The 18890-nt window shown below is 37.6% G+C and overlaps 1 protein-coding gene across 2 annotated transcripts in view; it reads right to left on the bottom strand.

Annotated features, from left to right (window-relative positions):
• The window catches only part of LOC136849856 (histidine ammonia-lyase-like), a 28041-nt gene that overhangs the window by 8232 nt on the left and 919 nt on the right, over nucleotides 1-18890 (bottom strand). Inside the window, exons 2-10 of one of the 2 annotated variants that reach the window (XM_067123339.1) lie at nucleotides 12343-12522; nucleotides 11926-11992; nucleotides 11460-11562; nucleotides 10607-10679; nucleotides 9596-9662; nucleotides 4681-4844; nucleotides 2386-2525; nucleotides 1914-2109; nucleotides 1439-1534 (exon numbers count right to left, since the gene is read on the bottom strand). In XM_067123339.1, coding sequence (XP_066979440.1) covers nucleotides 1439-1534; nucleotides 1914-2109; nucleotides 2386-2525; nucleotides 4681-4844; nucleotides 9596-9662; nucleotides 10607-10679; nucleotides 11460-11562; nucleotides 11926-11992; nucleotides 12343-12522 — 1086 coding nt within the window. Of the gene's footprint in view, nucleotides 1-1438; nucleotides 1535-1913; nucleotides 2110-2385; nucleotides 2526-4680; nucleotides 4845-9595; nucleotides 9663-10606; nucleotides 10680-11459; nucleotides 11563-11925; nucleotides 11993-12342; nucleotides 12529-18890 lie in introns of both variants that reach the window. The other variant, XM_067123338.1, reaches the window with a different exon arrangement.

The raw sequence follows: 18890 nt of genomic DNA, 5'->3' as shown, positions 1-18890 counted from the left end.
GAACAGCATAAGAATGATTCTTCTAACTTGTCTCCATCTTGCGCTAGTGTACTGCATGGGAGATCGATTGTCTCGTAGGCTTATTTTGGATGAATATTTCGGGAACGAATTTCCTTTATTAATGTTAAAGATTCAGAGATGGAGTAAAATAAGAATGATTCTTGTATCTCGTCTTTGTTTTATATGAATATACTGGAGAAGAGACTGACTGTCTTGTAGGCTTGTGGGATAAATACTTCGGAAAAAAAATATTCCTTTTTTACAGTTAAGTTCATGACATGGGTTTTGTCACTTGAAAATCAGTCTTAAACAACAGCGATACTGAATGAATTAATACATTCAAGTCACGTGTTTTTTTTTTAATACTGAAAGTAATATTACCTTCATTATCGAGCAAATTAAAAGAGAAGAAACTCGGTAATATAACCAAAGATAACACTCTTCTTGCAACAGATTCCGCTTTAACAAAATTGACAAACTGGTGAAGATTAAATATTATCAAAGTGTGATGGTTGTTGGAGCAGTGGTAAGGTTCTCGCCTACCAACCGAGATGGCCGGGGTTTAAATCCCGCCGCTCACTGGTGGCTTGGGGATGGCCCCATTGCATAAACCCGGTGGCCGCCAACCTAGTGGTCTGAAAACTAGAGAGAGTTAGTAAGAAAATAGGTACCAGCCCTCAGACTGGGGTTTTAGACAATGGGCCTAGCAACACACTGGCCATGTGTCTTAGGCAAAGGACTTCGCCCCACTGGTTGTCAGCCTAAGAAACTGGAGTTCAGCACCAGTTCTGTGAGGCCAGGAGGACTTTAACCTTTAACCTAAGGTATATAAAAACACCAGACATTAATTAACTCATGAGATAAAACTGTACAAAACACTGGTCATGGAAGAACACACAACCGAAAACCAACTCCGCAAAGACAGAACATTAAAATTTATATAGGACGTCTCTTGGTTCGTCTTCCAGAAAGACTGGTTTCTTTCAACATCATTTGATAATGATGGAAAATCTATGAAGTTTCAAAATGATTAATAACTGAACGATGTGTCTTACCACTTCCAAAATGACATACATACATACATACATTTTTTAGTGGCCAGGCAATTATCGTTACCTCGTTCTGATACCCCGGACCCGAGATCGAATCTTGGCCGGGCATCAGAATATCGTCTTTACTCTCTTCATGCGGATCTGGTTTCTTTCTCTCAAAATTGCCCTCCCATCACCTGTTTTTTTTTTTTATTATTAGTGTTAATAATCTGTATACTTCAACGTTCACCCTTTTACCTGCAATTTCCGAAGGATACATTGGCCAATGCTAACACAACTGCACGAAGCGCATGTTAGGCCTAACAACAAGACGTTAACTTGTAATCAACTTGTTTGTGATGTGTATGCGATAAGATATAATACTTTAATATTCAACCTTTTTTTACCTGCAATTTCCGAAGGATATGTTTCACTGTGTAGGAGAGCTCTGATCCTTCGGGCCACGTCACTCTGACCTTTGTGGTTCCTCAATTTGTGGACGTCTGGAAAAGAAGGACTTCAGTTCGCTTAGGTCTACTGAGGGTAGAGGGCTGCAACTGGGTATGTTTGATGATTGGAGGGTCGATGGTCAACATAATACGCAGAGTTGGCTCCTCAGTTGTTTTTAAGATCTGAGAGTGACAGAAAACTGAGGACAGAGAGACAGACAGACAAATAACCATTTCAATAAATAACTTTCTTTTCCAGAAAACTAAAAAGGAAGGTACAAAGGTGCAAGGATTTGGATATTTCAATTTAAATCAGAGATACCGAAAGCTACAGACATATTGATATTTCATTTTCAATGCATCATTCAAAATCTGAGATACAGTAATTGCATCAATGAACAGAAACAGACAAAAGCAACATCTTTAATCTTACCGCTATCGAAGGCTTTGGAAGTTCCCTTGAGGACTTCCAGAGTAAGAGCAGCCACCACGTCCGCCTGCCGGGCGATGGTCTCTGCCCTTTCCAGCGCCTCTGAGGCTATGGAAGTGATGAGCTGAGTGCCATTGATGAGGGCAAGTCCTTCCTTTGGACCCAACATCATTGGCTTTAGGTCGTGAGCCTCTAACACCTGAGAGTAAAGAAATTGATGACTTTTTCCCAGAACAAATCATCCTAGATACTTTTTCCATTGCCTTTCTGTGTCAGTGCTACTTTCTGATCAAAGTCATACTGCACACTAGACCATTAACTTTAGCATAGATAAAGTATGTCAATCACCTGCTATTCAGCAAAATCCACTAAAATTTAAATATGCTAAATATCATACTGCTTCAACAAACAGCCATCTTTCCCATACACCAAAAACAGTACAGAGAACTTCAAAGGAAGTCTGTTCTACACTTACATATTTCGCATCTCCCCATCCGGTCTTAGGGCTCCACATCTTGCCCTCCCCAAGCATCCCTAAGGCCAGGTGGGCCAAGGGTGCCAAGTCCCCTGAGGCGCCTACTGTTCCCTTTTCTGGAACCCAGGGTAGACAAGAAGCTGGAAGGAATGGGCAAGTTCAGTCAGAACAGAGTCAGGTTTAAATGCCAAGGAGAGACACAGTAGGCCTAAAATGTTTCAAGAAAATCAGGTCTAGCTATTCACATAAATCATACAGCTATAGCTGTCAGCCAAATCTAGTCCACATATAAAGATTGCAAGACCACAATCTCTGGTTTTTATAAAACAATGGAAACAAATTTGAAAATCATCTCTCACGTCCCTTTTTTTTTATATAGAAAAATTGGAGTATTATCAAATTTTAATTTTATTCCATTCATAAATACACATACATCAACCGTGGCTGCTCACTTTTGTTAATATCCATACATTATGGCTGAGAGAGAGAGAGAGAGAGAGAGAGAGAGAGAGAGAGAGAGAGAGTTATTTGTAACAGTCGAAGGCTATCCTATCATCTCAATTATGGGTTTCTGTACTCTGTTTTCAGCTAAGTGTATGCAAATAATATTTAGTGTAATGTACACACATATTCATGTTTATCACTCTTCCATTTTCCAGTCTTGAAATATCTCTGTTGAATGCGAGTCATTTCCAAATTTCCGCATTATAGTGAGGTCATTGTAAATAGCATAGTATTCCTATCAAATATAGTTTTCTATAAGGATCAAGTTATTATGAGAGAATGAAGAAAATATTCATGGTAGTCTATTCTTTATCAGATGCGCTCTGTTACAGACGATAAATGGAAATGACAACTTCATTACCGTAATAGGTATGATGATTTATTTTGTGTGTATGTGTGTGTGTGCGTGTGTGTCACAAAGATAGTCTATTTGTAAGAAATTCCACGTTGTCCAGTCCGGCACCAGCCTTTCTTTCCAGCGGTTTGTAGGCCTATAGAAGTAAGCAGAATGAAGGTATATTTGTCTGAGCTTAGGACCGTATTTAGGCCTAACGCCTCAAGGTCTGAACCTGCCGTCTCGAACCTTCCACGTCTTACCGTCTTTTTCTGACGGTTGGTCAGGAATTACTGTCTCGACCCTCTGTCCGTATAGCCTATAGTACTGCCTTTTTCGTTAATGAGTCTGTACTTTCCGTTAATGACCACAAGTTTCTAAAAGATTCTTTCGTAAGATAAGGATCTCGCTAAGAATTTCAGCTGTGACTACTCTTGAAACGTGGATAGTGCTGGAATATCTATAAAGCCTTCGTCTAGAAATAAATAGATAAAGAAAGAAGGTTTCAGCATCAGAGAAAATACACTAGACTGAGAGTGAAGAGAAATAATCAAAGAGGGATTTTTTTGGAAGAAAACAGATAGATGTTTTGAACAAGCTCTTCTGCTGATGAAAATAAAAAATATTCTTTACAAATATGTAATCACAGATGCACAAGGAGAGAGTCAACAGGTGTTAAAATCTTTTCTCGGAGGGAGGAGAGGAGGAGGATGAAGAGGGATGGGGAGGAGGAGGGGGGAGAGGAGGAGAGGAGAGGAGGAGGAGGAGGAGGAGGAGGAGGAGGAGGATGGGGAGGAGGAGGAGGAGGAGGATGAGGATGGAGGAGGAGGAGGGGAGGAGGAGGAGGAGGAGGGAGGAGGAGGAGGAGGAGGAGGAGGAGGAGGAAGGACGGGTAACCATTATGAACCTCTTTGCATCAGAAATCATTTGAACCCTGAGCAAGAGAAGGTTCTGCAATAAAAGCAAAGTCATTTCTGTTCGCAGATGAAGAAAAATTCTAATTACAATCTAGTTCCAAGAAACTTATATCAGAAACTACTAGAAACTACTCTGCAGTTTCGCTCATATTTTATTCCCACGAAAACGAAATCAAGAAAACAAGATACGAGCTCAAGACAAAAAAAAAAAAAGAAATTATAAAACTGGAAGACACATTAAAAAGCCTCTTGGCTGCATAAAAAAAAAAAAAACTCCCAAGAAGCAAGACACAAGTAGAACACAAATAAAAACAATCGACAAACTGGAAGACACTTCAGCGAGCCTATTGACAGACATAAAGACAATTCCAAAAAGCAAGACACAAATACAAGACAAATAAAAACAATGAAAACAGAAAACTTGAAGACACTCGAAAAGCTTCTTGACTGGCATAATGAAAGCCAAAAAAGTAAGATGAAAGCACAAGAAAAATAAAAACAAATCGAAAACTGGAAGACACTTGAGAGAGAGAGGCTCACCATTGAAAGCTCCAATCAGGTGATTGAGGACGGGTAGGGAGATACCGGAGTTCCCCTTGGCCAGAATGTTGATCCTAAGGGCTAAAAGCATCTTGGTCTTATCCGGAGATAAGGGATTACCTACGCCAGCAGCGTGGGACCGAATCAGATTCACTTGTAGCTCGCTGAAAAAAAAAAAAATTAGATATCTTGAGTAATTGTATATAAAAGATACATACATTCGCACTATGAATCTTTTAACTGATATTATTGTCCAAATGAAGAAGGGGTGTCAATAGCATATTGCAATAATAAGTTTGAAAGGAAAACAAAATGGTAACCAGTAACAGTTGTTGTAATAATACACACACACACACACACACACACACATTACACACAATAATGATAATAATTATTATTATTGTTATTATTATTATTAGTTATTATTATTATTATCATTATTATTATTATTGTTATTATTATTATTATTATTATTATTATTATTATTATTATTATTATTATTATTATTATTAAGTTGTTGTTGATGATGAATATAATGATTCTTATTGTTATTCTACAATGTTTATAAAATGCTAATGAACAACAACATATGTTATCCTATATGTACATGTGTATATATATACATATATATATATATATATATATATATATATATATGTATACATATATATTTCCTGGATAGGTAACTCTAGAGACAGAAGCTGTTCTAACTGGGAAAGCAGGACTTCACTTTCTCAGAGTTCACTTAAGTATGACATTCAGAAAATGTTAAAGACTTCTGCGTTGCATACTTGAAACAACAATGACATTTAGAAAATGTCGAACATCTTTGTGTTTTTAAAGCAATTTTGCGTACCGGTTCGCCATCTTGCCATTCTTCACGCTCCTGGCATAGGGTCGTAGCCTCTTGCGTTCGCACTTAGATTCCTGTATTCATTACGATCCAAGGTCTGTGAGGAACACCGCACGCAAACTAATCACGATCCAAATATAATCGATGGGAATAATGATCAGCTGGCGTCACGTCACCTAGGCAAATTTTTGAATATCACATATAAGCCTGGAACCTGCTGGAATAAGCCAGAGGATACCACCTCAGTAAGAATAGGAGATTTTTAGCTTATCATATATAAGCCTGGAATCTGCTGGAATAAGCCAGAGGATGCCACCTCAGTAGGAAAAGGAGATTTTTGGTTTATCATATATAAGCCTGGAACCCTCTGGAATAAGCCAGAGGATGCCACCTCAGTAAGAATAAGAGATTTTTAGCTTATCATATATAAGCCTGGAACCTGCTGGAATAACCAGAGGATGCCACCTCATTAAGAACAGGCGAATTTTAGCCTATCATATATAAGCCTGGAACCCTCTGGAATAAGCCAGAGGATGCCACCTCAGTAGGAAAAGGAGATTTTTGGTTTATCATATATAAGCCTGGAACCCTCTGGAATAAGCCAGAGGATGCCACATCAGTAAGAATAAGAGATTTTTAGCTTATCATATATAAGCCTGGAACCTGCTGGAATAACCAGAGGATGCCACCTCATTAAGAACAGGCGAATTTTAGCCTATCATATATAAGTCTGAACCTGGGAATAAGCCAGAGGATGCCACCCAGTAGGAAAAGGATTTTGGTTTATCATATATAAGCCTGGAACCCTCTGAATAAGCCAGAGGATGCCACCTCAGTAAGAATAAGAGATTTTAGTTTATCATATAAAGCCTGGAACCTGCTGGAATAACCAGAGGATGCCACCTCATTAAGAACAGGCGAATTTAGCCTATCATATATAAGCCTGGAACCTCTGGAATAAGCCAGAGGATGCCACCTCAGTAGGAATAGGAGATTTTTGGTTTATCATATATAAGCCTGGAACCCTCTGGAATAAGCCAGAGGATGCCACCTCAGTAAGAATAGGAGATTTTTAGCTTATCATATATAAACCTGGAACCTGCTGGAATTCCCTCTCATAATTCGGAGGGATTTGACATCAGCAAGAATAGCTCGTACCATAGTAACCGCTCTGGCCTGGAAGATACATTAACCTTTCCAGCCGCCACGGCGTAGATCAAAGGAACCTGGTTGCGCCTATGGAAGAGGTTGCAGCTCGCTCACTGGAAACTGGCTGGAACGTCTGATTTCCTTTGGAAGATATATGGTATGTAATTAGTAGAGCTTTTGAAAATCGAAATTCTACGAATACATTTCATTCCAGTAATTTTCTCATTTTAATGCAATGCGTTAAACTCGTCTTTGCACCTTTCAAGGGGAGATCAAATGCTTTAGTTTCATTCACTAGAGATATCTCTAATTTTTCAAGAGGTCTCTCTCTCTCTCTCTCTCTCTCTCTCTCTCTACTAAATTCTTATTTTTAGCACATAAAGAGATAACTCTTGCTCGTAATGTAAATCTAGTTTCGATTAATGAAAAAAAATATATTACAATAAGCAGAATTATATTCCACCTCATGTAGTTAGAAAATTTGATAAATGCTGCTGATACACGTCTCTAAATGCTGCTGATACACGTCGTCTCGCTCTCTCTCTCTCTCTCTCTCTATATATATATAATATATATATATATATATATATATATATACTGTATATATATACTGTATATATATATGTATATATATATATATACATATTCTCATGTATAGAACATGTTGATAGCATATCTTTCCAGAATGTTATTATATTTAATGTTCTAATTATCATGTATTCTATGTAATAATGATAATTATGTAAACATATCATTAACGTAAAATGTCATTTGTTGTAATGTATGTTAGATTTCACAATAGCGTAATTTAGAGCCTTTAGAATTACTAACGTATTATATAAGCGCAAAACTCATCATCCAGCCGCCATGTGGTTCTGGGCATTCACGGGATCTCTTGTCCTGATCATGTTTTTTTCGTGAAGTCACGCGTCTTTCGCCTGCTCAGTTGTTTGGAGATTTGTCCATGTTGACTCACGAGTCAAAAAAAGGGCTTGGTTATACAAGCATTTTTTTCTTATTAAAGTCACCAAGGCACCATTGTCCAGTCTTGCATAATCTTTTGTCTGAGAGAGGGTCAAGTGGGTTTCTGAACATGTACAGTTCTGTCTTAAAATCATGGGGACGGATGAAAAAAGTATTGTGCAATCATCCTTTGTCTCAGAGGGAGAACAGCCCAGTCTTGCATAATCTTTTGTCTGAGAGAGGGCCACGAGGGTTTCTGAGCAAGTACAGTTCTGTCTTGAAATCATGGGGGCGGGCGGGATGAGAGTATTGTGCATTCATCTTTTGTCTGACAGGGAGAAGAGTTCCTGATAGTTCTTTTAAGGGATCACTGGTGCCTTTAGAGTAAAAGTCGTAATTTTTTTTATAGAGTTCAAGTATCTGGCTGTGTGAGTTTTTGAATTTATGATTGATAATTGTAATAACCAGGTATTTTGAACATTTCAGACAATATATATATATATATATATGTATATATATATATATATTTATATGTATACATACATATATATTTATATATATTATATACATATGTATGTATACATTATATATAAATTTATAAATATACATATATATACATACATATCTATATATATATCTATACACACACATAAATTATACATACATACATACATACATACATACATACATACATACATACATACATACATACATACATACATCCACATAATCTTAGTCACTCCTCTCTCGTTGCGCCAGAGTACAAAGCAGCAAAACATTAATCTGAGGAATTCCTTAATCTTCGGTGATGTTTCCACCATCAAGCCCGATCTGTGATAAGAAAGGAATTCTCAAGTAGCAGCAATGAGAAACTCGCGTCGAAGCGAATTACAAATAGTGAATTCAATGAATGTCTTCCGACGTTTGCAATCCCCGGACATAACTGTCGGGTCTGAGATATGACGAAGCAAGCTCTTGTTGATTAAGTCTGAGTTGTGGAGGACTGATTACTGGAAGCCGATTTTTGGAGGCTAACGGACCGGAAGGAAGAGTTTTGCTTGAATGCGAAAACATTCAGTGCGCCTTTCATGCCAAGTTCCATTCCTGGTGTTATTTGCTGCGTCACAATACGTGGAGCTAATTATTGGATGTGCTTTCACAGGTTATTTTTTTTTATTTAATGATTGCATGTGCTTTCTTGAAGTTATTTATCGAGTTAATTTCTTTCTGGTGTTATTTGCTGCGTCACAATACGTGGAGCTAATTACTGGATGTGCTTTCACAAGTTATTTTTTTTATTTAATGATTGCATGTGCTTTCTTGAAGTTATTTATTGCGTTAATTTCTTTCTTGAAGTTATTTATTGAGTTCATTATTGGATATGCTTTCACAAGTTATTTATTGAGTTCATTATTGCATGTGAGGTTATTTATTCTTCACAGTCAGACTGTAAAGGTTTCAGTCTAGGCAAAAATTAAAAATGGAATAGGGCTTAGCTCTTGTACAGATCACGTTAGGCTGATCAACTTAAAAATGCATGATTATGTGCTATTAACACCAAGCATTTTTTCGTGCGCTGCCAGAACACACAAACACACACACACACACACACACACGCACGCACACGAACAAAAGACTAACAGACACACTAACAATGCCACAATAGCTTCAGGTATCAACCACACCTGGAAGGTGTAATTTGCAATTAAGAGCTGCGATTAAGTGCCGAAGTCACGATCTTATGTGATACAGAGGGCAAGAATTATTTTTAAATATCATGAATTCTTCTCTTCTTCTTCTTCTTCTTCTTCTTCTTCTTCTTCTTCTTCTTCTTCTTCTTCTTCTTAGCATTATAAGTATTTGTAAGTATTTAATTCTTCATAGCATAACAAGAGAGTTAGACAGCCGTAAAAATATCCCGGCCGAAGCAAATGCGATTCTCGAACTTACCTGAGTTTATCATCCGGGATGGTCATTCTGGCAAACTTGCCAAATCCGGTCGTGATACCATACACAACTGGAAAGCAAAAATGAGATAAATGAATAAATGAAAAATACCAAATTAGAAAAATGATAAGCGAGAATATAACGTACAATTGTTGTTGAAAAGGTCCAAAGGATTTCTTGGTTTTGTCTTGAAAGAGATACCGACTGATGCACATTTTTTTGTAATGAACTTTGGCTATAAATTCATTGTCCGTCATTTTTTTTAAATGTCCAAAAGTATATGTGCACATAGTCATGTTTATCAAAATGTGAAATGTCTTTTTTTTTGGCAAATGTGTAAAAATGTATGTGCACATAATCTTGTTTTCCATAATGTGAATTGTCTTTTTTTTTTGCAAATGTGTAAAAGTGTATGCGAATATACCCTTGTCAGCCATAATATGAATTGTAATTTTTTTTGCAAATGTGTAAAAATGTATGTGCACATAGCCTTGTTTGCCATAATGTGAATGTACATTTCTTTGCAAATGTGCAAAAATGTATGTGCACATAGCCTTGTTTGCCATAATGTGAATGTACATTTTTTTGCAAATGTGCAAAAATGTATGTGCACATAGCCTTGTTTGCCATAATGTGAATGTACATTTCTTTGCAAATGTGTAAAAATGTATGTGCTCATAGCCTTGTTTGCCATAATGTGAATGTACATTTTTTTGCAAATGTGTAAAAATGTATGTGCACATAGCCTTGTTTGCCATAATGTGAATGTACATTTTTTTGCAAATGTGTAAAAAAAAAAGTATCTGCACATCTTTGTTTACCATAATATGAATGTAAATTTTTTACACTGAATTTAAATGAACTTTTCAGAAACAGAAATAATAATAATAAAAAAAAGTTTTTTTGTTTCTGCAAAACAAGATGGAATTAATCTTTAGCAGAGTATTTGACGGTCTGAGAAATTTCCCTCAATGACTCAACATTTTTTATATATATATAAATTTAAAGACTTACCTTTGTTTTCTCTCACGATCTTCTCAACCAGGTCACGTGACCCCTTGACCGCCATTTCAGCCTCAGTGCTTAGCTGAAAAGAAAGGACGAAATCAAATGAAAATGATTACAAGAGTTAAAATTACAGGCGAGAGCTTAAAAACGCACTGAACTTCGATTTTGTAGTTTTATATTTGTGTAACGAAAGTGAGAAATCAGCTTATGAAAATATTACAGAGTTACAATTACCAGTTGTCGTCTTAAAAGCACAGTGAACTTTGATTTTACAGTTTTATATTTGTAATTTCGAACTGGAACTTTTTTTTTTTTTTTATTACTTTTCGCAAATGTCAAATGCTGATTCTGGAAACAGAAAATGTACGGTTTTTTGTCGACCTGAATATTTACAATTTAACAAAGTGGGAGCCTTGGTTGCTCAGTGGCGTAACTCAACTCGCGTTTGCTAGGCCCGTGAATTACTCCTTGGCTTAAGTACAATAGTACTAATCCATCTTTATAACAATTTTCTCCCCGTGAACCCCGTAGGCGGGCAGTGCCGTCAGTGCACCTCATGCGATGCACTGTAGGCATTACTTAAGGTTCTTTGCAGCGTGCAACCCCTTTCGTTCCTTTTACTGTACCTCCCTCCATCTTACTTTCCACCCTCTCCTAACAATTGATTGAACTGCGAGGTTTTCCTCCTGTTACACCTTTCAAACCCTTTACTGTCAATTTCCGTTTCTGCGCTGAATGACCTCACAGGCCCCAGTGCTTGGCCATTGGCCTAAATTCTATATGCAGTTCAATTCATTTCTCCCCGTGATGAAGTCGGTGCTTGGGAATGCAAAGGAAATCTCTGATATCTTCTTCTTACCCTGATCTTGTAAGACCCTTTGCCAAGGGCCGTCAGATCCTCGGGAGTGAGAGAAGATCCGTCGAGGGTGAGATACTCCTGCGGGGGTTGGTACTTGCCAGGTCTAGAGAAGTTGTGGGGTTAAGGAATATATTCACAGAAAAAATTTTTCTACTTGTTGGAACCAAATCTGGATCACAAAGAACAGATTTAACTTAGTTTGAAAGGAAATATATTTCACTTACTTTAGTTACTGTGAAAAGTAGGCATGTCAATTTTACTGACTTGTTTTGTAGGTAAATTTATCTTACTTCACTTTGTAAGTAAAGATATTTACTTAGTTTACTTACTTTGCAAGTAAAAATATCTTACTTTATTATATATATATATATATATATATATATATATTATATTATATATATATATATATATGTATATATACATATATATACAAAATGACAATAGGGTGTGCCGTTGCAAAGGATACATCTGCTCCGGTATATACTTGATCTCCGCTGTCTCCGTCACGGGGTTTGGTCGGTCAGTGTCCAAGACTGTTTTAGAATGAAACGGAACAATAATGCTTACAACTGTTGTGGAGTAAAGCAAAACAATTAAAACCTGGGCTTACAAATTCCCGAAAGGCCTTAGGTGCCTGTTTTCAGCGGCAGTCAGTATCAATGAGATAAGTTAAGCCAACAGAAGGATTAAAGTATAGATAGGCCTATGCAAGCGTGAAGAAATCTCTTGTTTAACGATATCTTTAAAACATAATAAATAGGATATTTTGAATGTAGATAGAAAGAATATAACGACGTTTGAATTATATCAAAGTTATTATAAGAAAATATACTCCAAATTCGACAAACATTTCAGAACTGTCAGTTTTAAAGCCAGAACTCACCGACTGAGACGAAGTCATTGTCGTCCAGCACATCGCCTATGCTATCCGATGGGTCCAGTATCGCTCCCCCCTGTGTTCGTCTGACGCTGGCCACGGCTTCATGCTTGTTGGGCACGTGAGTCGACGGTTTCAGTTTCTGATACCTGCGAAGGGCTTCTTCCCCGAGCCATGACACGGTTTCTTTTCCTCCGGGTGAAAGGATGACGATATTAATGCTTATGAATTAACTGTAAACATGAAAGTTTATGTAAAATGATAAGATGGGCCTACGCCATTTGGTATTGTAAACAGGTTTAGGCACTCGAATTTGCCCTATTAACCAGAAGAAATGATGAAATGCTAAAAATAACTGTGCAAGGCGAGTGTTTACGTAAACATGAAAATGACTTCAGTAAAGGTTTATTTTGAAGCTTCCAAGAAATGTTAGATAGAAGGTGAGTGTTTACGTAAAGATAACAGGTTTGCTTTGGCGTTTCTAAAAGAGGTTTGTGAAGGGATAAAATAGGCCTACGCCCATTTCCTGTTGTAAACAGGCTTAGGCAATCAAATTTGCCTGATTGACCAGAAGAGATTAAGGAATAATGCCAAGAACAAACTGTGGTTAGCTTATGTAAAAGGATAAGCTAGACCTACGTCATTTGCTAAGGTAGACAGTCGCAAGCTTTCACATTTGCCTGACTGACCAGAAGAAATATCGAATAAACGAGTTCATTTTCCTTGCGACCTGTTTATCTCCGGTGAAAGTATCGGACTGGTTAATCTAACCGGTCCCCGCCCCAACCCCCGTAAACCTGCCTGCATAGACGAGATTGTGATTAATGAGGAGCCCTTAATCTGCATTTAATACCTCTGTATAATCTGATTCAGTTATCTCCAACTGGAGAGATTAACGAGGTTACCATGCATTAATCTCCTGCCCCTACGTGTCTGAGTTTCCACCACTGGGAACCTTAAATAGCCGAATTCTTTTTTTTTTTTTTTTAATAAGGGCTAACTTCTATATCTGCCTTTGAATTCATGAAGGACTCTAATCCAAGAATATGACTGTCTTTGGATCTCAAGAAATATATATAGGTATATATATATACATATATATATATATATATATATATATATATATATATATATATGTATGTATATGTATATATATATATATAGGTAATTTATGTATATATATATTATATATATATATATATATATATATATATATAGTAATTTATGTATATATATAATATATATATATATATATATATATATATATATATATATATATATATATATAATTCTCTTCGTAGCCAGGTAATTATCGTTCTTGATATTTCTGCCCGAGATCGAATCTCGGCTGGGCATCAGAAATATCTTCATATATACTGTATATATATATATATATATATAGGTATATATATATATACATATATATATAGTATATATATATATATATACATATATATATATATCTAATAAACGTTAAGAGGAGGTCACATTGAAAGCAATAAATGCTTGCACGTACAGTATGTCTCACATGCGCACGCGCAGTTCACTTCCATTTGCAGATTCACGGAAGAAATTTTGCCTTTCTTTTCTTTAAACATCTGGAACATAAATAGAATGAGATTGTCTCTTGAACCTTCATTTTACGCACCGCCAACGACAACATCTATAAAGAATAGAAATTCATTAGGGATTTTTTTTCCTCTTCGGAAACAATTTTCCAAATGGAATTTTATCGGAGCGCGTGCGATGGCTTCGGCGCATGCGTCTTACCGTTCCCGGAAAAGGTCAAACGATATGAAGAGGAAACGAGTAAAAAGTGCGCCGAAGTTTCTTCGGCGCAATCGAGTTTTCTGTACAGCGTGTAATCAAGGCCACCGAAAATAGATCTATCTTTCGGTGGTCTCGGTATAATGCTGTATGAGCCGCGGTCCATGAAACTTTAACCACGGCCCTGTGGTGGCATGGCCTATATCGTCGCCAGACGCTCGATTATGGCTAACTTCAACCTTAAATAAAATAAAAACTACTGAGGCTAGAAGGCTGCAATTTGGTATGTTTGATGATTGGAGGGTGGATGATCAACGTACCAATTTGCAGCCCTCTAGCCACCGTAGTTTTTAAGTTCTGAGGGCGGACAGAAAAAGTGCGGACGGACAGACAAAGCCGGCACAATAGCTTTCTTTTACAGAAAACTAAAACCACTTCTAAATTTTACAGAAGACAACTTTACACGCTTTGTAAGAGAAATAAATAAAATAAATTTATTCTTGAAAATTTCTTAAGAGTGGTTTTTTTTTTATTGATAAATCATATAGAGTTTTTTTTTTGGAAGCAAAATGTCTTTAACTTGGTGAATGCATGTTGTTTTATCTTGTTTATTTTTTTTTTATCAAGACCCATTCCAGTCTCTCTGTGGAAGCTTACTGTAAGTTGATGGTCTTATATGAATGTCGCTTATGAAATTTTGTGCGTTTTGGACACACACAATAATAATAATAATAATAATAATAATAATAATAATAATAATAATAATAATAATAATAATAATAATAAAGTGATTTTTCCTTTGATTTATCAACACATCTTTTATTAATTCGTACAGTAAATATCTATCCGTATATGTATATATATGTATATATATATATATATATATATATATATTTATTGTGTATTATGTATACACACATTAATAATATATATATATATATATATATATATATATATATATATATATGCATATATATATATATATATATATATATATATATATATGCATGTATGTATGCAAAGAATATTCTATAATGAGTCTAAGCAAACACTTTCTGACAATGATAATGATGCAGCAACACTGCCTAAACTAGAGCGCCCAGCCTCCTAGTAACCAATTCTGCAGCGGAGTCAAGGCGTCCCGCATGGCCAGCTCCCGCCGCCAAATCACAGGGCCAAGGTCGTCAACTTCCGGTTTCTCTGGCTCTGGCCCAATATTGGCAGAGCCTCGCAACTCGTGAAAAACTCACTCGGACTTGAAAGTGTTAAGAGGCAAGGGATTTAATTTGGCAAAATGGCAAGATGGCAGGACTAGAGAATGCATTCTAAGAAGGTCGTTCTGACTGCGTGATTAGATTTGTCTTAACTGATAAGTCAAATGGAAAGTGTTGAGAGACAAGGGATTTAATTTGGCAAAATGGCAAGATGGCAAGACAAGAGAATGCACTCTAAGATCGTTCTGACTGCGTGATTTGATTTGTCTTAACTGATAAGCCAAATGGTGCAAGCAATCGGATGTCCTCATTTTTTCAAGGCCAGAATAAGAAGAATCTAGGAAGACAGGTCCTAAGGGGGCTTATTGACTGATATGACAACCTGTGGCGTCACAGAAAGTGTGGTCATTTATGTCATGAGAGGTTTCCAAGGCTTGTTCATTGACAGGAACATAATCAGCTGAGATATTCAGTCTCAAATATTCATATTATTTACCAAATATATTTCTGAGCTTATCAAGACAAACATAGCTATAATGCTCGCATGCGCGCACGCATAACCACATACAAACCCATATAGGCATGTATACTTAAATACCAACACATACATATACTCATGCACACTTACACACTTACATGCACACTTATACTTTACATAAGGGTTTTAAATGGCATCTGTAGCTTAATATTTGTGAATAAAAACATGTCATGGTGATGTGATAAGAATTCATAAGTGTGTGTGTGTGTGTGTGTGTGTGTGTGTTAGATGTAAAACAGATCTCATAGTGTGTGTGTGTGTGTGTGTGTAGATGTAAATCAGATCTCACAAACTAAGACGCGTAGGTATAGAACGGACTAATTGAAATAGATTTATAAATATCACCTTCCCTTTCCATACGAAGCTGCTTAACATACTATTGTTCGAGAAACATCGTAGATGGAAAATAATGTTTTATGCATGGAGGGCCTTTCGTCCATAATCCTCGCAGTCCTGAAATACCACAATTTCTGTTTAATTATGATAATCGAATCTTCAGAAACACGTCTGAATTCGACAAACAATTCCTTAAACGGGAGACGTCAATTTATTTCTGTTGGGAGAGTCGAAATACCAAAGCTTGAAGAAGCCCCTGAGAGAGAGAGAGAGAGAGAGAGAGAGAGAGAGAGAGAGAGAGAAAAGGAATTTCAAGTTATTGATTGCCTTACCTGTCGATTCTGATCAGCCCTGATTGTCTGGACGAAATGGTTTGCCTGGTGGCTCTGAATCTGATTTGGCAACCTACAGAGGGCTCTGGTTTCTTTGACAGAAATAGATTTTCATTGTTTGACAGTCTGTCTCCTTCAGCAGGTTCACGCCCATAGTCACGTAGACATCTAGAAATACGATCGATTTACACTTTCGAAGGCTGTCAATACCCGCAGGTTGTTTTATGTAGTGGGGAAGGGCTTCATTGAGAACGGGGAAGGGATGGTTTTACTGACATTATAGAAGACGCCTGGAAAGGAGGGAGGGGTTTGCTGACATAAAAGGAAGACGCCCTGACCACCGAACAGAAAACAGTCGAGGCCTAGACCGAATCGTCCAGAACCTCCCCCTCACCCACCCCACCCCCACCCCAACGAGACCCGAAGAAGCAGATAAGTGCTCCTGACGCCGACAGGATGATACAAATCCTGGGTGAGACGTGTACCTGGGGATGACGGGTCCTTTTCCTCCCCAAATCTCTAGGATCTCCTCCGCGCCTAAATCTGATAAACCTTGTGTGTGTGTGTGCCTACTTTTAATTACTCCTTGTTGATCCCTTCCTACTTGTTTTGTTTTAGTTTTTTTTTTTTATCGCGTTTTGGAGACGCAGTTAGTCCTACTGACGCCAGGTACACCTTTTTCTTTTTCCTCTTATCATAGATGAGAGGTCTTGGTCCTTTCTCCATTTTGGTAATTATTAAAGGGACTTTTACCTGTTTGGTGATCTGCCCCGAAAGGTGGTTTCATCAGAATTCTTTCGATGGATTTCGATTTTTTCTTTTTTAGAAGGACAGAAGCGCAAAAACAGATGTTTACATAAATAAATGAATTAATAAATGAGAAGAGAAACGCGAAAATTAATCAATAAATAACCAATAAATAAATAGATATACATATAAATGAATAAATGAGAAAGTAAATATATAAAGAAATAAATAAAAACAACAAGAATATTGACTTGTAGGATTTGTGTCCTTCAGCCATGAAGGAGCTCTGTGATAACAGAAGGAATCCCAGATATGTAGGACCGATGAAACACAAAAAGGACGTGGCCAAAACAGCTGACCTTGGAGTCCACAAATCCTTCAGAAAATCGAATCGCTGAATCGCTACAGAGATAATGAACTGCTCTCCTTAGGAGGGCCTGACCCGCCATCACAGGTGTGGCAGGCACAAGTGTTCATATGGAACACAGAAATCGAAATTGGGTTGTTTTCTATCACTTGCATATGTTACAGGGAATATCTGAAATTACGGATTTCACGAAACCCTTAGGGAATTTGGCAAGTGACCAATTCGCTTAGGAACGTTTGATCCCGAGGGCTAGTACTAAACACGGCGAAACAGTGATTCATCTACACTGTTTGGCCGTGTTTGGTACTAGCCCCTGGGAGTCACATGTGTTTCGCCGTGTTTAGTACTAGCCCTTGGGGGGTCAAATGTGTTTTGCCGTGTTTAGTACTAGCCCTGGGGTTAAAATGTGTTTTGCCGTGTTTAGTACTGTAGCCCCTGGGGTTAAATGTGTTTTGCTGTGTTTAGTACTTAGCCCTGGGGGTCAAATGTGTTTGCTGTGTTTAGTACTAGCCCCTGCGGGTCAAATGTGTTTTGCTGTGTTTAGTACTAGCCCCTGGGGGTCAAATGTGTTTTGCTGTGTTTAGTACTAGCCCCTGGGGGTTAAATGTGTTTTGCCATGTTTAGTACTAGCCCCGGGGTTAAAAGTGTTTTGCTGTGTTTAGTACTAGCCCCTGGGGGTCAATGTGTTTTGCTGTTTAGTACTAGTTCTGCGGGTCAAATGTGTGTTTTGCCGTGTTTAGTACTAGCCCCTGGGGGGTCAAATGTGTTTTGCTGCGTTTAGTACTAGCCCCTGGGGGTTAAATGTGTTTTGCCGTGTTTAGTACTAGCCCCTGCGGGTCAAATGTGTTTTGCCGTGTTTAGTACTAGCCCCTGGGGGTCAAATGTGTTTTGCTGTGTTTAGTACTAGCCCCTGGGGGTCAAATGTGTTTTGCCGTGTTTAGTACTAGCCCCTGGGGGTCAAATGTGTTTTGCCGTGTTTAGTACTAGCCCCTGGGGGGTTAAAATGTGTTTTGCCGTGTTTAGTACTAGCCCTAGGGTAAATGTTTGCTGTGTTTAGTATCAGCCCTGGGGTCAAATGTGTTTTGCCATGTTTAGTACTAGCCCCTGGGGGTCAAATGTGTTTTGCCGTGTTTAGTACTAGCCCCTGGGGGTCAAATGTGTTTCGCCCTGTTTAGTACTAGCCCCTGGGCGGATCAAATGCACTTAGGGACATTTGGTCCCCCAGGGGCTAGTACTAAACATGAAAAAAAAAC

This window comes from Macrobrachium rosenbergii, chromosome 21 (assembly GCF_040412425.1).
Source record: "Macrobrachium rosenbergii isolate ZJJX-2024 chromosome 21, ASM4041242v1, whole genome shotgun sequence".
NCBI classification, from domain to species: Eukaryota; Metazoa; Arthropoda; class Malacostraca; order Decapoda; family Palaemonidae; genus Macrobrachium; species Macrobrachium rosenbergii.
The sequence above is the reverse complement of the archived record's forward strand: the minus strand, read 5'-3'. Positions and strand labels throughout refer to the sequence as shown.